At 41.6% G+C, this 17,671-nt stretch overlaps 1 protein-coding gene across 5 annotated transcripts in view; it reads left to right on the plus strand.

Moving 5' to 3' along the window:
• Positions 1–17,671, plus strand: part of SLC26A5 (solute carrier family 26 member 5) — a 42,395-nt gene that overhangs the window by 7,666 nt on the left and 17,058 nt on the right. The window contains exons 2-10 of one of the 5 annotated variants that reach the window (XM_037889195.2): positions 2,819–2,863; positions 6,120–6,334; positions 6,523–6,662; positions 9,199–9,309; positions 9,879–10,063; positions 10,693–10,857; positions 12,391–12,543; positions 17,298–17,380; positions 17,482–17,629. In XM_037889195.2, coding sequence (XP_037745123.1) covers positions 6,180–6,334; positions 6,523–6,662; positions 9,199–9,309; positions 9,879–10,063; positions 10,693–10,857; positions 12,391–12,543; positions 17,298–17,380; positions 17,482–17,629 — 1,140 coding nt within the window. In that variant the 5' untranslated portion in view covers positions 2,819–2,863; positions 6,120–6,179. Of the gene's footprint in view, positions 1–2,722; positions 2,864–6,119; positions 6,335–6,522; positions 6,663–8,627; positions 8,852–9,198; positions 9,310–9,878; positions 10,064–10,692; positions 10,858–12,390; positions 12,544–17,297; positions 17,381–17,481; positions 17,630–17,671 lie in introns of those variants that run through there. The other 4 variants (XM_043551962.1, XM_037889194.2, XM_043551967.1 and 1 more) reach the window with 4 other exon arrangements.

Below are 17,671 nucleotides of genomic sequence, written 5' to 3' on the forward strand. Positions count from 1 at the left end.
TGTTTACTAAATAGATGTGGGATTTACAGCCTTTGCAGTCTCTTATTAACCATGAATGGTTTAATGGGGCATTTGTTGTCTTGAGCTACAGCATGTTTCCCCTAGTCCATAGGCTGATAGCCATGACCTTCACCCCTATAAACTAAAAGATAACACTTCAAAGGGCTGTAGTCCAAGTTTAACTTGGATTTGTCCAACAGAAAAGCATTCCTGTATATTTAGTGTAACGTATTAAACCTACCTGTACTTCTGGGAGAAGAAGGCTTATTGTGTTGGTAGAGTTAATATGTTTGCTGTGTTTAACGCAGTCAAAAGGTGTGTGAAGACTTGTAGGGGAGCTGTTTCTGTGCCTCTTAGGTTGGCTAATCCAGCAGTGTCACTGGATGGTGACAGAATATGTGGTTCTGAAAAAAAGAAACAAAACTGTCCTATTGTGACACTTTTTTTTAAAGTGTACCTATTAAGTATCTGAAATCTACATAATTTCACACTTCTGCCTCTGTTACTCTTCATTGTGTGCTGAGTTTTGGCTATGAGGGATGAGCTGCTCCACCACTCATGTCCATCCAATATGTCTGTACAGTTAAAAACATTCACACAAGGCCAAATCCTGGTCCAGTGAAATCAATGGAGTTTTCTCACAAACTTCAACCAGACCAGGATTTGGTCTGTAATGTAATTTCCAGAAGCCAGTGTAGATTGTTTGAAGCTTCGTGGTGGAGCATCTGAGATTTAAAACACGGATCACTTGGAGCATACCCAGGGGGATACGTAGAGGTCTTCCAAGGGGTACATCAACTCACCTAGATATTTGCCAAATTTTATAACAGGCTACATAAAAAGCACTAGCAAAGTCAGTACAAACTACAATTTCATACAATGACTTTATACTGCTCTGTATACTATATACTGAAATGCAAGTACAATATTTATATTCAGATTGATTTGTTTTATAATTATATGGTAAAAATGAATAAGTAAGCAATGTTTCCGTAATGGTGTTCGTGACACTTTTGTATTTTTATGTCTGATTTTGTAAGCAAGTAGTTTTTAAGTGAGGTGAAACTTGGAGGTACACAAGACAAATCAGACTCCTGAAAGGGGTACAGTAGTCTGGAAAGGTGGAGAGTCACTGACTTAAGCTTTGTCTACACTAGCACTTTCATCGTTAAAACTTTTGTCGCTCAGGTGTGAAAAAATATCCCCTGAACGACAAAAATTTTAATGACGAAAGGCGCTAGTATGGACAGCGCTTCGTCGGCAGGAGCCGCACTTCCGGCGGTGAAGCTACCGCCCCTCATTTGAGGTGGTTTTATTTTGTCGCCAGGAGAACTCTCTCCTGGCAGTAAAGAGCGGCTACACGGTGTGCCTTACAACTGCGCACCTGTAGCAGCACAGCCGCACCGCTTTAAGGTACACGGTGTAGAGAGAGCCTGAGAGCATTCTCACCACATGGTGTTCATGTGGCATGAGTCCTACTTCTTCTGACACCGTCAGGTTAATAATAGCATCCAGAGCAGGCCTTTATCAGTCAGATAAAGAACCACTACCTTTTAAGTTTCAGAGTAACAGCCGTGTTAGTCTGTATTCGCGAAAAGAAAAGGAGTACTTGTGGCACCTTAGAGACTAACCAATTTATTTGAGCATAAGCTTTCGTGAGCTACAGCTCACTTCGTCGGATGCATGCAGTGGAAAGTATAGAAGATCTTTTTATACACACAAAGAATGAAAAAATGGGTGTTTACCACTACAAAAGGTTTTCTCTCCCCCCACCCCACTCTCCTGCTGGTAATAGCTTATCTAAAGTGATCACTCTCCTTACAGTGTGTATGATAATCAAGTTGGGCATTTATTTGAGCATAAGCTTTTGTGAGCTACAGCTCACTTTATCGGATGCATTCAGTGGAAAATACAGTGGGGGGATTTATATACACAGAGAACATGAAACAATGGGTGTTACCATACACACTGTAACGAGAGTGATCAGGTAAGGTGAGCTATTACCAGCAGGAGGGCGGGGTGGGGGGAGAAGAGGGGGAGCCTTTTGTAGTGAACACTTCAATCTCTTTGGTCACTTGATTACAGACCTAAAAGTGGCAATTCTTCAACAAAAAAACTTCAAAAACAGACTCCAACGAGAGACTGCTGAGTTGGAATTAATTTGCAAACTGGATACAATTAATTTAGGCTTGAATAAAGACTGGGAGTGGATGGGTCATTACACAAAGTAAAACTATTTCCCCATGTTTATTCCCCTCTCCCCGCTGTTCCTCAGATGTTCTTGTCAATGGCTGGAAATGGCCCACCTTGATTATCACTACAAAACCTTCCCTCCCTCCCCCCCACCCCCCGCTCTCCTGCTGGTAATAGCTCACCTTACCTGATCACTCTCGTTACAGTGTGTATGGTAACACCCATTGTTTCATGTTCTCTATGTATATAAATCTCCCCACTGTATTTTCCACTGAATGCATCCGATGAAGTGAGCTGGAGCTCACGAAAGCTTACGCTCAAAAAAATTTGTTAGTCTCTAAGGTGCCACAAGTCCTCCTTTTCTTCTTCTTGCATAGTAATTCAGTCTTTGTTGTTAAGCACATATTATCTGAGAGCAGCCTTTCATTGTGTATAGTTTGGACCTATAAAATCCCAAAGATGATTCTCTTCCCCCACCGCCCTTATGATCTTTCCTCTGAAACAGGGCCTGCTGCTTCTCTATCAACAGGCAACTGCAAGGGAGTCACCAGAGTGTGGTGATGTAGGGTACTCCCTCTCCTCCAGGGGGAGAGAGAGAACTTGATATCCACGCTTTCCTTTGCAGGACAGTGTAAAGAGCTGCCACTCAATCATAGAGAGATTTCAACAGGTAACAATGCTACTGATTATTTTGTGGGTGTAGTGGGGAGATGCTAATTGTCTGTCTGTGTGATGTTATGGCAAGATTCTTGGTCCTTGAAATTCTGTGGGCAGCTCTGTGAAAGAGATCGTTTAAGGCAGTGGTTCTCAATCAGGGGTATGCGTACAGAGGTCTTCCAGGGGGTACATCAACTCATCTAGATATTTGCCTAGTTTTACAACAGCTTACATAAAAAGCACTTGTGAAGTCAGTACAAACTACAATTTCATACGATGACTTGTTTATTCTGCTCTATATACTATACACTGTAATGTAAGTACAATATTTATATTCCAATTGATTTATTTTATAATTATATGGTTAAAAATGAGAACGTAAGCCATTTTTCACTAATAGTGTGCTGTGACACTTTTGTATATTTTTGTCCGATTTCGTAAGAAAGTAGTTTTTAAATCAGGTGAAACTTGGAGTACACAAGACAAAACAGAGATACAGTAGTCTGGAAAGGTTGAGAACCGCTGGTTTAAGGGACTCCACTTCCCAGTACGTGAAGCACTGCTTAGCACTCAAAATGGTTAACACTGGAGACAATCGTGGCGCTTGTGTATGCTGGATAGTTAAATCCTGTTAGAACATGTATTCAGCGAATCAAATCCTTTTTAGCTTTGTGGGTGTGTCTGGCTGGTAAATTGTTTAGTCTATGCATTTATGCCCTGATCCAGCAAAACATTTAAGTATAATTTAACTTTAAGCATGTGATGATCAGATTCATTGACTGCGGTGGGACTACTCTTATGCTTAAAGATAAGCATGCGCTTAAATACTTTGCTGCATTGGGGACTAAGAGCCTGATCCAAAGTTCATTGAAGTCAGTGGGTACCTTTCCACTGACTCTAGTAGGCTTTGGATTATACACTAAATGAGATCCTGTATCCACATTTGAACATTTTAGGCTGGAAATTGACAGATTTGTTCCATGTCCCCTCATTGTCAGTGTACTTGCTTCTTAGGGTTTGAACCTGCTGTGCAGTATATAGCATATATATTCACATTTCAGTGGCAAGGGAAGTAATTGTAACATGTCCTCTTGGGGTCTAAGTCTTCTGCATGAATGAACAGCACTTTATACATGACTGTCACTAGCAGTCTTTGAGCCTAGCTTATTGGGTTGTAAATTAGTTTCCATGCTATAAAAAAAAGTTAAATATAAATAAGGATGCATACAAAATGTCACTTTAATTCATTTTTTCTCCTGATTAAGTCAGAAATAAAGTAAAATATAACATCCTTGATGTTAGTGGAGTTGCTCCAGATTTACGGTAATGTAAACGTGATACGAGTCCAACCCTTAAATTGTCAGAAGCAATGTGTCTTCTCTAGGACCTGGCCACCATCCATAATGAGCTGTGACTCATAATCCTCCTAGATTAGTACCTGATGGTGGTTACAATTCCCTCTGCATTGCTATCAGTCTTTTTCTCTCCACCTCTGGTGTATCTTTGCTTTGATTGGGGTCTCTTTAAATTTAAAGAGAGTAGTTTAGAAAGTTCCATAACAACCAGTATATTCTTTTGTGGTTTGTATCCTCAGCAGGGGATCTGGTGAGGAAGGAAGGTCATTTTATGACTAAAATGATTATTCCTTCTCCCTCACCATGTCTCGCTCTAATGATGTATCTGTCTGTACCTCAACAGTAGATTCTTTTGCTGACCATCTTAGGCCTTGATCCTGCAAATAGTTAGTCATGTGTGTCACTCTACATGTATGAGAAGTCCCATTGAAGCCAGTAGGAGTACTGGTGTGGAGAAAGCTAAGTGTGTGTGTGGCGGAGGGAGATTGGGGCCTTAGTTTGTACAGTTAAAATACATTCACCCTAAAAATTAGACATACAAGAAAAGTAATGCCCAATTGTAATCTAAAATTTGATGAGGCTTCCATAGCAACTCCTACACTACTGTCTGTTCTGGTCACTGGTGTCTGGGGCATGGCCCAACCAAAGGGAAATCCTGAAACAAATGTATCCAGTGATCCCTGCTCGCTGGACTAGGCCTTTGGGGCCTAACTTGAACCAGGGCCTATGCTGGTCTCTGGTAGCCCTGAGACCAGAGCAGCTGAAAACCACTCTTTCCCCACCCCCATGGTACAGCATAGCCAGATCAGGGAATCTAACCATAACATGTTGTAACATTTCATCATTCATGGCAATCAGTGCTATCCTATTTCTTCAACTTTCAGGTCACTGAGGTGAAGCAAATGCATGCTGTTTACTTTTAAAAACGAATGTGAAAAAAGTACTGCTTTTTTTAGGCTTTATCCTGTCCATCCAAGTTCCCTTTCTGCAATCTGACATGTTAACATTGACCAGGTCCTATTTACTTAATAGTTTAATGGCTCTGTCTCATTGTTCATGAATGAGAGTAGAATTTTTTTTTTACCCATATTTGCACGAACAAGCTATGCAGAGCAACAGACAGGATGAGCACTGTATGCCTGTAAGGTATTAAGAAACTTGGAAGTCAGGTATTTTTAGTTGGTTGTAGACACTTTTTGTCATTCGGAATTAACTCCTATTGATTTCAGTGAGCACAAGATTGGGAATTAATAATACCTGGCACAGACATTGGGAGACTAGCCTTTTGAAGTTAATGGGGATTGTGCCTACTTCCATCCCCTACTTGCCTGAGACAGTATTGTCAGACTAGCTGAAATAAGAGAGGGTAAATTTTTAGAGGAAGGAGGCAGATGGACAGACAAATAAAGTGACTGACTGCTTGGAGTGAAGAGAAGTGAATTTCTGAATTTTAAAGGGGAATCTGTATTTGTATTTGAGTTTCAGCTCCCGGTCCTATTAACAATGACCATTTATAAGGAGAGGTAGCAGGAAATAACTCAGAAATAACACATCTCCCTAAACTATTGCAGTCCTCTTTAGAAAGACTGTGGTGAGGGAAAGGGGAAGAACAGCTGAAAGTGAATTTAACCCTCTGTGTTAAATTTGAGTTTCCATACTTGCAAAATAATTGATACAGGAGATTTTTGCCTGAAAAAGAAATGTAGAAATATTCACTTCTGTGTAATAAAGACCACAACTGTGATTTTACAGCCACTATACAAGCTCTCTGATCAATGCATTTATTACCGCACTCATCACTGTAGTATCTGAGTAGTCAAACTGAGGTCCTTAAAGCTTCTTGGAAGAAAACCCCAAACTAGATGTTTAAGAAATAACAGTAATAAGCTAAACTGTACATTTATGTGTGTCTAGCGTTTTTTTGTAGAGACTTTGGAGTGGTGGTTCTTCCGTTCCTGATAATTGAAATGTACAATGGAACATGTTCAAGAACATGACGAGTGCCTTGTGCAAACCCAGATGTACTGGGTGAAGAGACCGGTATATAACCAAGAGTTCTTACAAGGACAGCTGCACAAGAAGGAAAAGACGCCTCAGTCTCTTGGCCAGAAGATAGCACGTTCTTGTCGGTATGAGTTTTATATCTGCTACTTTCTTACTTAGTTAATCTGCATACCTGGTGTCTGTCTGTGTCTCTCTCTCTCACACACACCCACCCCAATGGTCTGCAAGAACTTGATAGCAAGGGGGTGGGCTCTATAATCTTTTTAATTTCCCTCTGCTATGATCTCACTTCTTTTCCTTTTTGTATCTTCAGTTGTTCTTCCAAGAAAGCCAAGTCTCATCTCTACAGTTTTTTACCAATTTTAAAATGGCTGCCCCGTTATCCGGTGAAGGAATATTTGTTAGGAGACATAGTCTCAGGTATAAGCACTGGGGTTATGCAGCTTCCTCAAGGTGAGTAGAACTGTCTGTAATCTTATTATCGTTCTCAGACCATCATGTGTGTCTTGTTGTGGCAGTGATCTCCTGGATGATTGTGTGGTAGTGTTTCACAACATGCTGAAAACCAGTTGAAAAGGCTGTCATTTAAAGTGCTGCTGTACATCTTGTTAGGCAGTGGTAACAAGTGAAATCCTCCCCTCTGAGCACCCAATCCAAAGAACTTGACCCCAATTCACAGTTTCCAAGGCCAGAAGGGACCACTGTGATCATCTAGTCAGATCTCCTGTGTAACACAGGCCCGAGACCTTCCTCGGGATAATTTCTAGAGCAGATCTTCTTAGAAGAACAACCAGACTTGATTTTAAAATTGCCAGTGTTGGGAATCCACCACAAAGGTTTGGTAAATTGTTTCAACAGTAAATTACCCTCACTGTTAAAAGTTTACACTGCATTTTCGGTCTGAATTTGTCTACCTTAAGCTTCGAGCCATTGGATCATGTTACACTTTTCTCTGTAGACTGAAGAGCCCATTATCAAATATGTGCAAAGTGTGTCAGCATGTGAGTAGTCTTGTTGAAGTCAGTGAAACTACTCACCTGCCTTAAAGGTAGGCATGTGCTTAAATACCATGTTGATAAAAGACCTTAATTATTACTCCCTCCTCACCTATTCATCCCAAGAGTAGTGGCAAGTCTACTCTTCTCCACTACACTTGTATAGGCCACTGGCAGCTAGAGCATCTCTGGAATGCCAGAGGAGTGCAAGATTGGCTTGACTCCTCTGCTTGGAGCAACTTTTCAGCAAGATCAGGTGCCAGAGATTGGTCCTTATCTTTTCCTTCATGACACAGTTGTGACTCCTTTTCTTCTCCCCTGCTCAGCCAGTGCAGAGTAGTCAGTGGTGATTCCTGTGTTTCATGGAGACTAATGGAGAGAAGCTTGATGATAGGAGTGAAATGCACTGAAATAACTTGGAGGTCTTACTCCATTTCCCTGAAAGTGGAGTAAAGTCTTTAGGGCAGGAACCATGTTTTGTCCACTCTAGTAGAAGGTGTGTTTTGGAGGGGGTCCATATTTGCTGTTACACTAGCACTGGTACTTCAGCACCAGTGGGAACACTCATGTAGCCTAGACTCAGGTGGCCACCAGCATTTTAGCACCAGGTCTTTCAGACCTGCTTAGAAGTAAAAATACTAACCTACTGTCTATGCTAGTATGCAGGTCATTGCTGCCACCAATGGGATTGCTGCAGTGGGAGGCTTCCCAAGGAAGTCTAGTGTAGGCATAGCTTTTTGTGTGTGTGAGATAGTGTAGAGCCCAGCCCCATGGGACCCTGATTCTGGTTGGTACTTTGGGCGCTTCTACATTACTACCACCACCCCCACCACTGTTGTTAGCAAGTATAAGTGACTTCCCTTATCTTTGGTTTGAGATCACACTGCCAGATCACTCTCCCCTCTTTGAATAGAGGCAAATCTAGGAACAAGTACAAAGAGTTAACTGTGTCTGAGGCTTTTACAGGTGTCATCACTTCTACGTAATAGAAGGTTCAAACCCTAGGTTGTCAGAGAGGCTTTTATTCCTTTTCTGGGTATGCACTCTATTGGTTTTGTGCATTTCTCAGTTTAGCTTAAGGATTTTTATATTGGATGCAGCCTTTTTATTTTTAGCATATCAAATAAAATCTGTAGCTTTACTTACATTTAATGATAAACATTCAAAATACTTCAAATGAGACACTAGCTGCACAAAGCATTCAGATATTCTAGCTAAAGGTATTACATGTCTGTTATGTGCTGGAAACACAAACTGCAGCAGCCTTATCTCATAGTAGTCACTGCCTCATGGTTTATAGGTGAGCAACAGTGAACTTTGCTCTTCATTTTGTGGCTTCCTTTTTTTTTTTTAAATATGATTCTATCTTTTGGCATTTGCAAGTGCTCCTGGGAACACTCCTGATCTTTTCCTTTACCAACAGAATAGAAGCTTCTGTTCTTTTACTTCATTTACTAGTGGCAGTGATAAGGTCAAGAGATTACAGCTTGGTCCTTCCCTTGTATTTTACATTTGAGCCAAATTTGTGTTGACTTGCACCAGTGTGCAACACCAATGATCCCAGTGTGGTGGTTTGAGTGTAAATCAGTAAAGACTGGCACACACATTTCGCAAAGGAAGGAAAGCAAATATGGGATGCTTCAGCAGGTAAGTCCTAATCTTTTGTCTTTTATTATTCTGCGAAGCTTCTTGGGGGAGTGATGATTGAAGGTATGGTCCATTAAAAAATACATGCACCCCCCAAAGCCTGTCATTGCAGACTTCTTGTTTCCTCAATGGGATCACTCTGCGTTGCAGGATCAGGCCCTAAATTTAAATGTGCAGTTGAAGAATGTTCTTTCCTCATGTGTCTTTGGATATGTGACATGAAATGTTTGCTACATGTATTTAATAGTTCTTATATCATTAAGGGGATGATGTGGTTTTTATCTTGAAACAGACCCTTTCTGTTTTTTCCTAACGTGGCTCCCTTTCTCCCTGATTGTGTTTTCTAGGATTAGCCTACGCTTTGCTGGCAGCTGTCCCCCCGGTATTTGGCCTATATTCTTCATTTTATCCTGTTTTTCTATATACCTTTTTTGGGACCTCTAGACACATATCAATAGGTATCTTTCTTTATGTACAATTGAAGTGTTTTCTTTTCAAATAATACTTTGTAAAAAATAAATAAATAGGACAAACTTTCTGATTATTATTTTTCTTCATTAAACTTGAAATTCTTAGGTACTTTCCATAGTCTCAAAGGCTAGCAGGCTGTGTTTGCTGTCATCTTATCTAATATATTTAAGAAGGAATAGAAGCAACAGTAGCTAGTGGAGTAGACATGAGCATGAAAACCAGGAAGTCCAGCTTTGCTGCCAACTAGCTATGTGGTCTTGGACAAATTTATTTTATTTCTCTGCATCTGTAAAATAATTATATTTACCTGCCACAGGAGTGTTTATGTATAAACCACTGTATTGGTCCTGAGTATAAGGGCAAATTTCACTACTAAAAATGCAACTTTGTTGATTGAAAACTCTAAAATAGTTTGGAGATAAATGTTTAATTCCACAAAAGTGTAAAAACATGAGATAATCCGTTGTATAAAGAACCCTGGTTAACAAGCAAGTAAAAGTTTGTCCTAACTGACATGCAGAATTTGCACCTATTTTTCCTCTGTCTTTTATTTGAGGCACGTTTGCGGTGATCAGTCTGATGGTTGGTGGAGTGGCTGTCAGAGAAGCTCCTGATGAAATGTTTAATATTATGGAATCTAATTCCACCAATAGCACTGATCTCCTTGAAAACTATAAAGCCAGAGATGCCATGAGGGTAAAAGTAGCTGTGGCCGTCACCTTGCTTTCAGGGATCATACAGGTAACATGCTTGTAGCTTGCTGTAGGGCAAGTTCAGGCAATTCTCTCAAACTTGCAGTGGTAGGGGGTCCCAGGTTATGGAGGCTGCCCAAACCCCACAGTAAAATGCTAGTGCTCATGCCCCAACACAGTTCTGGGGGATATGAGCTGCATCATGCTAACTATATACCTAAGATTAAGGGAGAACTTGGAAACAGGGAATTTCTGCAGACATCTCAGCTTTGGCTGAGGCACATCAGAGAGATCCTTTTCCTCCTTCACCACTACCACCTCCGGTCTGACAGGAAACCTCTTTTCACTATTCCTTTAAAGCCTTCCATAAACCATAGGATACTAGGTCTATATATGTGTGACCTATACCCCATCTCCGTCCTAGCATTGATGGCACTGAACCCCCTCAGACTGGCCTGGGTCAGTGAGAAGGTTGCTCACTGAAACTTTATTCTTGCAGAAAGGGGGAAGTAGAATTGGTTCTGAGGGGAAGCCTAGATTTGCTTGGACTGTCTCTGGTTTGCTTGATGTCAGGGTTGGCAGGAATCTGGTCTGCTCTGTTCTTTACAGCGCTGACTTTTATGTTACAATTGAGTGCACTGGTAAGTTGCATAATTTGACCCTATTGTTCTTCAATAGTTGTCTTTAGGTCTCCTTCGGTTTGGTTTTGTAGCCATCTATCTAACGGAGCCACTGGTACGAGGGTTCACTACTGCCGCGGCAGTTCATGTCTTTACCTCCCAGTTAAAGTATCTGCTTGGAATCAAGACAAAGCGCTACAGTGGAGCCCTTTCAGTTGTATATGTAAGTAAGTAAGTAACTATCTTAAAAGCATGTGACCCCCAGATTCCTTTCTGCAGTATTCCTTCCCAGGCAGTCATTTCCCATTTTCTGCTACCCATGTACTACACATGAACAATATAGCCTGAGCTGCTTCTCCAATCTCCACATGTCTCTGACACCGCACTCCAGTTTCGAAAATTTTCAAAAGCTCTGATTTAATTATTGTAACTTTAAATGTATGCTAAGCCATTGTGTATGGATCTACACAGCTGAGCTTTGAAAAATCAGATATTATGTGCACTGAGTTATAAATTGTAAGTCTAAATGAGCATGTCCCTTTATCAGCTGTGTTTCTGTGTGCACGTTGCACATCATGTTGCTCCTTTGTCTGTTCTCATAAACAGGCAGATAGTTGAAATATATTAGAATCTCTCTCTCCCACTAGTTTTGGAAAACCAGATTTTGCTGTAATTCAGTATCTGCCTTTAAGACCAGAGCAAGGAAGTCTGAGCAGAGGAATATTGGAAGCCTCTGATCTCTTAGGAGACCCAATCCTTTGGACTGGTTAATGGCACGCCAGTAGAAAAGTTGCAGCACTTAAAAACTACAATGGTATAATGAGCTATAGAAAACCTAAGATAGATTTAATTATCCATTTGTGTAAATGTAACCAGCCTTCCAGAAACTGGGGATACGACACTGATAACTTTTCAGCTTTGATGCTTAGGTGACCTATCAAAAAGCCAGTGGGGAATTAGCACTTGAAGCAGTTAGGAGGAAAAAGGATAATATTTTCCAAGCATGCTGTGTAACCTTCATAGTGTATCCCCTTTTATAATTACGTAGCTGCCTGCAGCAAGGCTTTGGATTTGTGTTCCTAGTGGGTTTCTTTTTGTAACTGCTTCTATTAATGCTACAGGGCAGTGTTTCTTTTTAAGATGTTTTTAACTTTAAAGAACTTTTAGGTTTTTTGGTCAGTTCAAGAGCCGATTTGGAAGATCACTGTCACCCAGCCAAAAAGAATCCATTGCCACGATACCCTCGCTGGTTGTGTCCAGCAGCTTTAAAACTGTTTATGCAGCTTTAAACAGATTTGACTTGCTAGAGACTGCTTGAGACTACTGAAGTATGGTTTAACTAGGTGTTTAGACTTATTTTTTCCCTCTGAAAAAGACTTGTTCAAATTTCGTGCCCGATTCTTGACAAACTCTAGTATTGCATCTTTTGGCCATAAAAAGATGTACATTAATGCCACAAAAGCAGCTTAATATGTTCTGTGTTTTTGGGCCAGTAGTTGCTCTAATAACGTACTCTCCTTACTCAGATATTTACTGTTAGGAGTAAAAAATCTAGGTGGAAGAAATCGTATGTATTTTCTCTACAGTTTGTGAGGTGCTTTCATACTTTGGAGACAAGCAAAAACCCAGACAGCAACACACATCTTGGCTTCCCGGGGCAGCTTACTGGACAGAGACTATTAAGCAACTGAATACAAATATCTTTGGACAAATAAAATCATCATGGAATAACTATCAGAATTTTATTATGTTGCAGAGTTTAATTGCTGTACTTTCAAATATCACAAAAACCAACATTGCAACCTTAGTTGTTGGATTAACATGCATTGTTTTGCTGCTGAGTGGGAAAGAAATTAATGACCGGTTTAAGAAGAAACTGCCAGTTCCTATTCCTATGGAGATCATTGTGGTAAGTCAGTTGTGAATAGTTGTATATTTTATGTATGTACACAGAATATTTCACCTGTGACGCATACATGGAAAAATCCTGTAAAATTTAATAGAGACGTATATCCCTGCTATACATTCTATAGGGTGGTTCTCAAAAGCCTATAGAAAATATTTCATTCTTTATTAAATCCTATAGGTATTGAGAATGGGACTGTCAAGTGATTAAAAAAATTAATCTTGATTAATTGCGCTGATAATAATAGAATACCATTTATATTAATATTTTGGATGTTTTCCACATTTTCAAATATATTGATTTCAATTACAACACAGAATAGAAAATGTACAGTGCTCACTTTGTATGTATTTTTTATTATAAATATTTGCACTGTAAAAATAAAAATAGTATTTTTCAATTCACTTAATACAAGTACTGTAATGCAATCTCTTTATCATGAAAGTTGAACTTACAAATGTAGAATTATGTACAAAAAACTGCATTGAAAAACAAAACAATGTAAAATATTAGAGTCTACAAGTGCACTCAGTCCTACTTGTTGTTTAGCCAATCGCTCAGACAAACAAGTTTGTTTACATTTGCAGGAGATAATGCTGCCCACTTCTTGTTTACAGTGTCACCTGAAAGTGAGAACAGGTATTCGCATGGCACTGTTGTAGCCGGCGTTGCAAGATATTTACGTTCATATGTCTCTTCATACTTCCACCACCATTTCAGAGGACATGCATCCATGCCAATGATGGGTTCTGCTCGATAACAGTCCAAAACCATGCAGACCAACACATGTTCATTTTTATCATCGGAGTCAGATGCCACCAGCAGAAGGTTAATTTTTCTTTTTTTGGTGGTTCGGGTTCTGTAATTTCCTCATCAGAGTGTTGCTCTTTTAAGACTTCTGAAAGCATGCTCCACACCCCGTCCTTCTCAGATTTTGGAAGGCACGTCAGATTCTTAAACCTCTGGTCGAGTGCTGTAGTTATCTTTAGAAATCTCACCTTGGTACCTTCGTTGCATTTTGTCAAATCTGCCATGGAAGCATTCTTAAAACGAACAACGTGCTGGGTCATCATCTGAGACTGCTATAACATGAAATATATGGTAGAATGCGGGTAAAACCCAGAGTAGGAGATCATACAATTCTTCCCCCAAGGAGTTCTGTCACAAATTGAATTAACGCATGGAAGCATGTCCTCTGGAATGGTGGTGGAAGCATGAAGGGGCATATGAATGTTTAGCATATCTGGCATGTAAATACCTTGCAATGCCGGCTACAAAAGTCACATGCGAACGTCCGTTCTCACTTTCTGATGACGGAAATAAAAAGCAGGCAGCATTATCTCCTGCAAATGTAAACAGACTTGTTTTTGTCTGAGCAATTGGGTGAACAAGAATTAGGACTGAGTGGACTTGTAGGCTCTAAAGCAGAGGTGGCCAAATTACGGTCTTGCGGGCTGTCCGGCCTGGCCCCGAGCTACCAGTCGGGGAGGCTAGCCGTCAGCCCTCCCGCCCCCGCTGTCCCTCCCTCCCCTGCAGCCTCAGCGCACTGCACCAACCACGCTCTGGCCCGCTGCTCCTGGTGGGCGGCGTGACTGTGAGCTCCTGCCTCTCTGAGCGGCATGGTAAGGGGGCAGGGAGCAGGGGGGTTGGATAAGGGGCAGGGAGTCCCAGGGGGCAGTCAGGGAGTGGGGCGGTTGGACGGGGGGGATCCCGGGGGAGCTGCCAGGGGGTGGAGGTGTAGATAGGGGTCGGGGCACTCAGGGGACAGGGAGTGGGGCGGTTGGATAGGGGACGGGGTCCCGGAGGGGGTGGTTGGATGGGGCGGAGTTTCTGGGGGGGGGTCAGGGGATGGGGAACAGGGGGCAGTTGGATAGACATGGGAGTCCTGGGGGGGGGGCAGTCAGGGGGCAGGGGTGTGGATAGGGGTCGGGACAGTCAGGGGACAGGGGTGGTTGGGTAGGGGGTGGGATCCTGGGGGGCAATTGGGGCGGGAGTCCCGGGAGGTGGTGGTCAGGGGACAAGGAGCGGGGGTGGGGGTTGGATGGGTCGGGGGTTCTGAAGGGGGCAGTCAGGGGGTAGGAAGTGGGTGTTAGGGAAAAAGGGTTTCCCTCCCGTCTAGGGTTAGGAGGGTAGCCTTCCCTGGACTTCTGTATTAGCCAAACAAAACACAGAGTCTTGGCTCTTTGATAAAGTGAGTTCACATTCCTTCTACCCATAACCTTAGAGAGAAGACAGATAAGCACAGAAAAAAGACAGAAGCCTAGCTTTACATGATTATAGGGTTGTTTTCTGGTTCTTTTCTTTATCATGGGAGTGGGCAGGGGCCAGGCTGTTTGGGGAGGCACAGCCTTCCCTACCCGGCCCTCCATACAGTTTTGGAACCCCGATGTGGCCCTCGGGCCAAAAAGTTCGCCCACCCCTACTCTAACGTTTTATATTGTTTTGTTTTTGAGTGCAGTTATGTAACCAAAAAAAAATATCTACATTTGTAAGTTGTGCTTTCATGATAGAGATTGCATCATGGTACTTGTATGAGGTAAATTGAATAATACTATTTCTTTTGTTTATCATTTTTACAGTGCAAATATTTGTAATAAAAATAATATAAAATGAGCATTGTACACTTTGTATTCTCTGTTGTAATTGAAATCAATATATTTGAAAGTGTAGGAAAAACATCCAAAATATTTAATAAATTTCTATTGTTTAAACCTGCGATTAATCACGATTAATTTTTTTGAGTTAATCGCATGAGTTAACTGCAATTAATCGACAGCCCTAATTGAGAGTAATTTCTATAGTACCTTATTGAGTTAATACCTCTAGGACTCTTGCATAAAAGTATCTCTTGGGATTCCGAAGGCAGCAATGTATGAACAATATAGAACAAACCCTTCCTAGAGTTAGTAGGAGTTGAACGTTAGACTGTCATCAGAAGGGTAATTTTGACCATGTAGATTTGCAATGAAGTCTTGGATTTGACCTTGACAAGGGGAGGTAACCAATGCCCGGGTGGGTGCTGAATAGACGTTACCAGTCATCGTCCAGCAGAGGAGTTACAAGTCAATGACTCACTCACAGAAGACACACTGGGGTTTTGCTTCACTTTGTGACTCAACAATGCCCACCAGACAAGCCTGGACTTGTTCTCCAAGCACATGGACTAAGGGTATAAAACAGAACACAGTGGCCACATGCTTGGCCTTTTCTCCTCCCCCCACCTACGCTGCAAGCAACAAGAATGCTCAGAAGACTGAAGACTCCAACAGAGTAGACTGGCCCAGGTTTCAAGGGTGAAACCTGTGTACCATGACCTGCAATATTCAGTGGGGTGAGAGAAGCTGCTTAATCTAAGGGCTAGTCTACACTGGCAATGTTAAAGCGCTGCTGTGGCAGTGCTTTAACATGGTTTGTGTAGTCGCGGCAGAGCTCTCTCCCAGCGCTCTAAAAAAACCACCTCCACCAGGAGCATAGCTACCAGCGTTGGCGCGATGTCTACACTGGCGCTTTACAGCGCTGAAACTTGCTGCACTCGGGGGGGTGTTTTCACACCCCTGAGCAAGAAAGTTGCAGCGCTGTAAAGTGCCAGTGTAGACAAGCCCTCTGATACCCAGTCTCATAGGGTTGAGAGTTTAGACTGTGTGCTTATGTTTTATTTTATTTTTGGTAACCACTCTAACTTTTTGCCTAATACTTATAATCACTTAAAATCTATCTTTTGTAATCCGTAAACTTGTCTTACTATTTATCTTTACCAGTGAGTTTGCCTGAAGTGTCTGGTAAATCTGCTCAGGTTTTCAAAGGCTGGTGATATATCCACTTTCCATTGATGAAGTGGTGAACCAATTAATAACTGCTCGTCTTGAGCAGTGCAAGACGGTATATTCCTGAGGTACAAGGCTGGGAGCTGTAGGGATTTGGCTGGTGCCTTTCTCTATGTGATTGATGAGTGGCTCTGGGAGCATTCACGCAATCTAGCTGGGCGTGGGGCTCCACATGCGGTTGTGCTGAGTGATAACAGTGCTTGGAGGGGTTTGCTGCTTGACACTAGCAAAGCATTGTGAGAGACAGCCCAGGCTGGAGAGTTAAGGGGGCACAGCGGTTCCACAGTCCCAGACTGCACGCCAGGGATCCCGTCACACCCTCACTGTCTTGATTTACAAAAAAACACTATGTTGTTCTACATTAATAGTTCAAAACACCACTTCCATCTGGACCAAAGCACTGAAATCAATCCATTTTATGGAAGAGGACCCATCAGGCCTTGCCCTTTTTGACTGATAATCCCATATGGGACTGGTTCCAGCCACGTTCTTTCGTTAGGTTATTTCACATCTCAGGGACAGTCTTGTGTTTAACGTTGGGGCCCTTATTTGTAAAATGGGGGTAATACTGCTTGGCTACCTTTTTAGAAAGTGCTTTGAGTTGTATGATAAGTGCTAGTATTAGTATGTATCTTGTTAGTGTATACTTGGATATTTTTTTCTTTAGCATATTAAGGTTCATGAGCAATGTCCAGGGTTTGGGTAAGCAGTGGCAGTCTGACTGAGAGATGTGAGACTGTGTTTCCAGAAGCTAATTGACTAATAATTTCCATCACATCCACTTAATGTCCATTCTTAGCATTGGTTCTAACCAATGTTTTCCCCTCAAATTGCGCGCTCTCTCTCTCTCTCTTTTCGGCACTTTTTTCAAATGTGTGCATGCGCCCTAAATAATCTGTACTCTTCTAAACAAGTTTACATGTGTGTTTTTAGGTAATAGTAGCTACTGGAGTTTCCGCTGGAATGAATCTGTCCAACACATATGAAGTGGATATTGTTGGGGATATCCCTAAAGGGTAAGGACAGTGAATGAAGCATATCCTTATTCAAGCTATACTCTTTTTTTCAGTGTGATGGGTTTATTGTTATAGTAACTCTTTATCATTTCATCTTCTAGATTACTTGCTCCAAAAGTACCTGATATAAATCTCCTCTCAGCAGTGTTTGTAGATGCATTAGCAATAGCAATTGTTGGCTTTTCCATGGCTGTATCAATGGCCAAAATCTTTGCACTTAAACATGGCTACACTATTGAAGGAAATCAGGTAACCTAGCTTTGGATTTTTTTTTTTATATGTTGGCCTATG

This window comes from Chelonia mydas, chromosome 1 (assembly GCF_015237465.2).
Source record: "Chelonia mydas isolate rCheMyd1 chromosome 1, rCheMyd1.pri.v2, whole genome shotgun sequence".
Taxonomy (NCBI): domain Eukaryota; kingdom Metazoa; phylum Chordata; order Testudines; family Cheloniidae; genus Chelonia; species Chelonia mydas.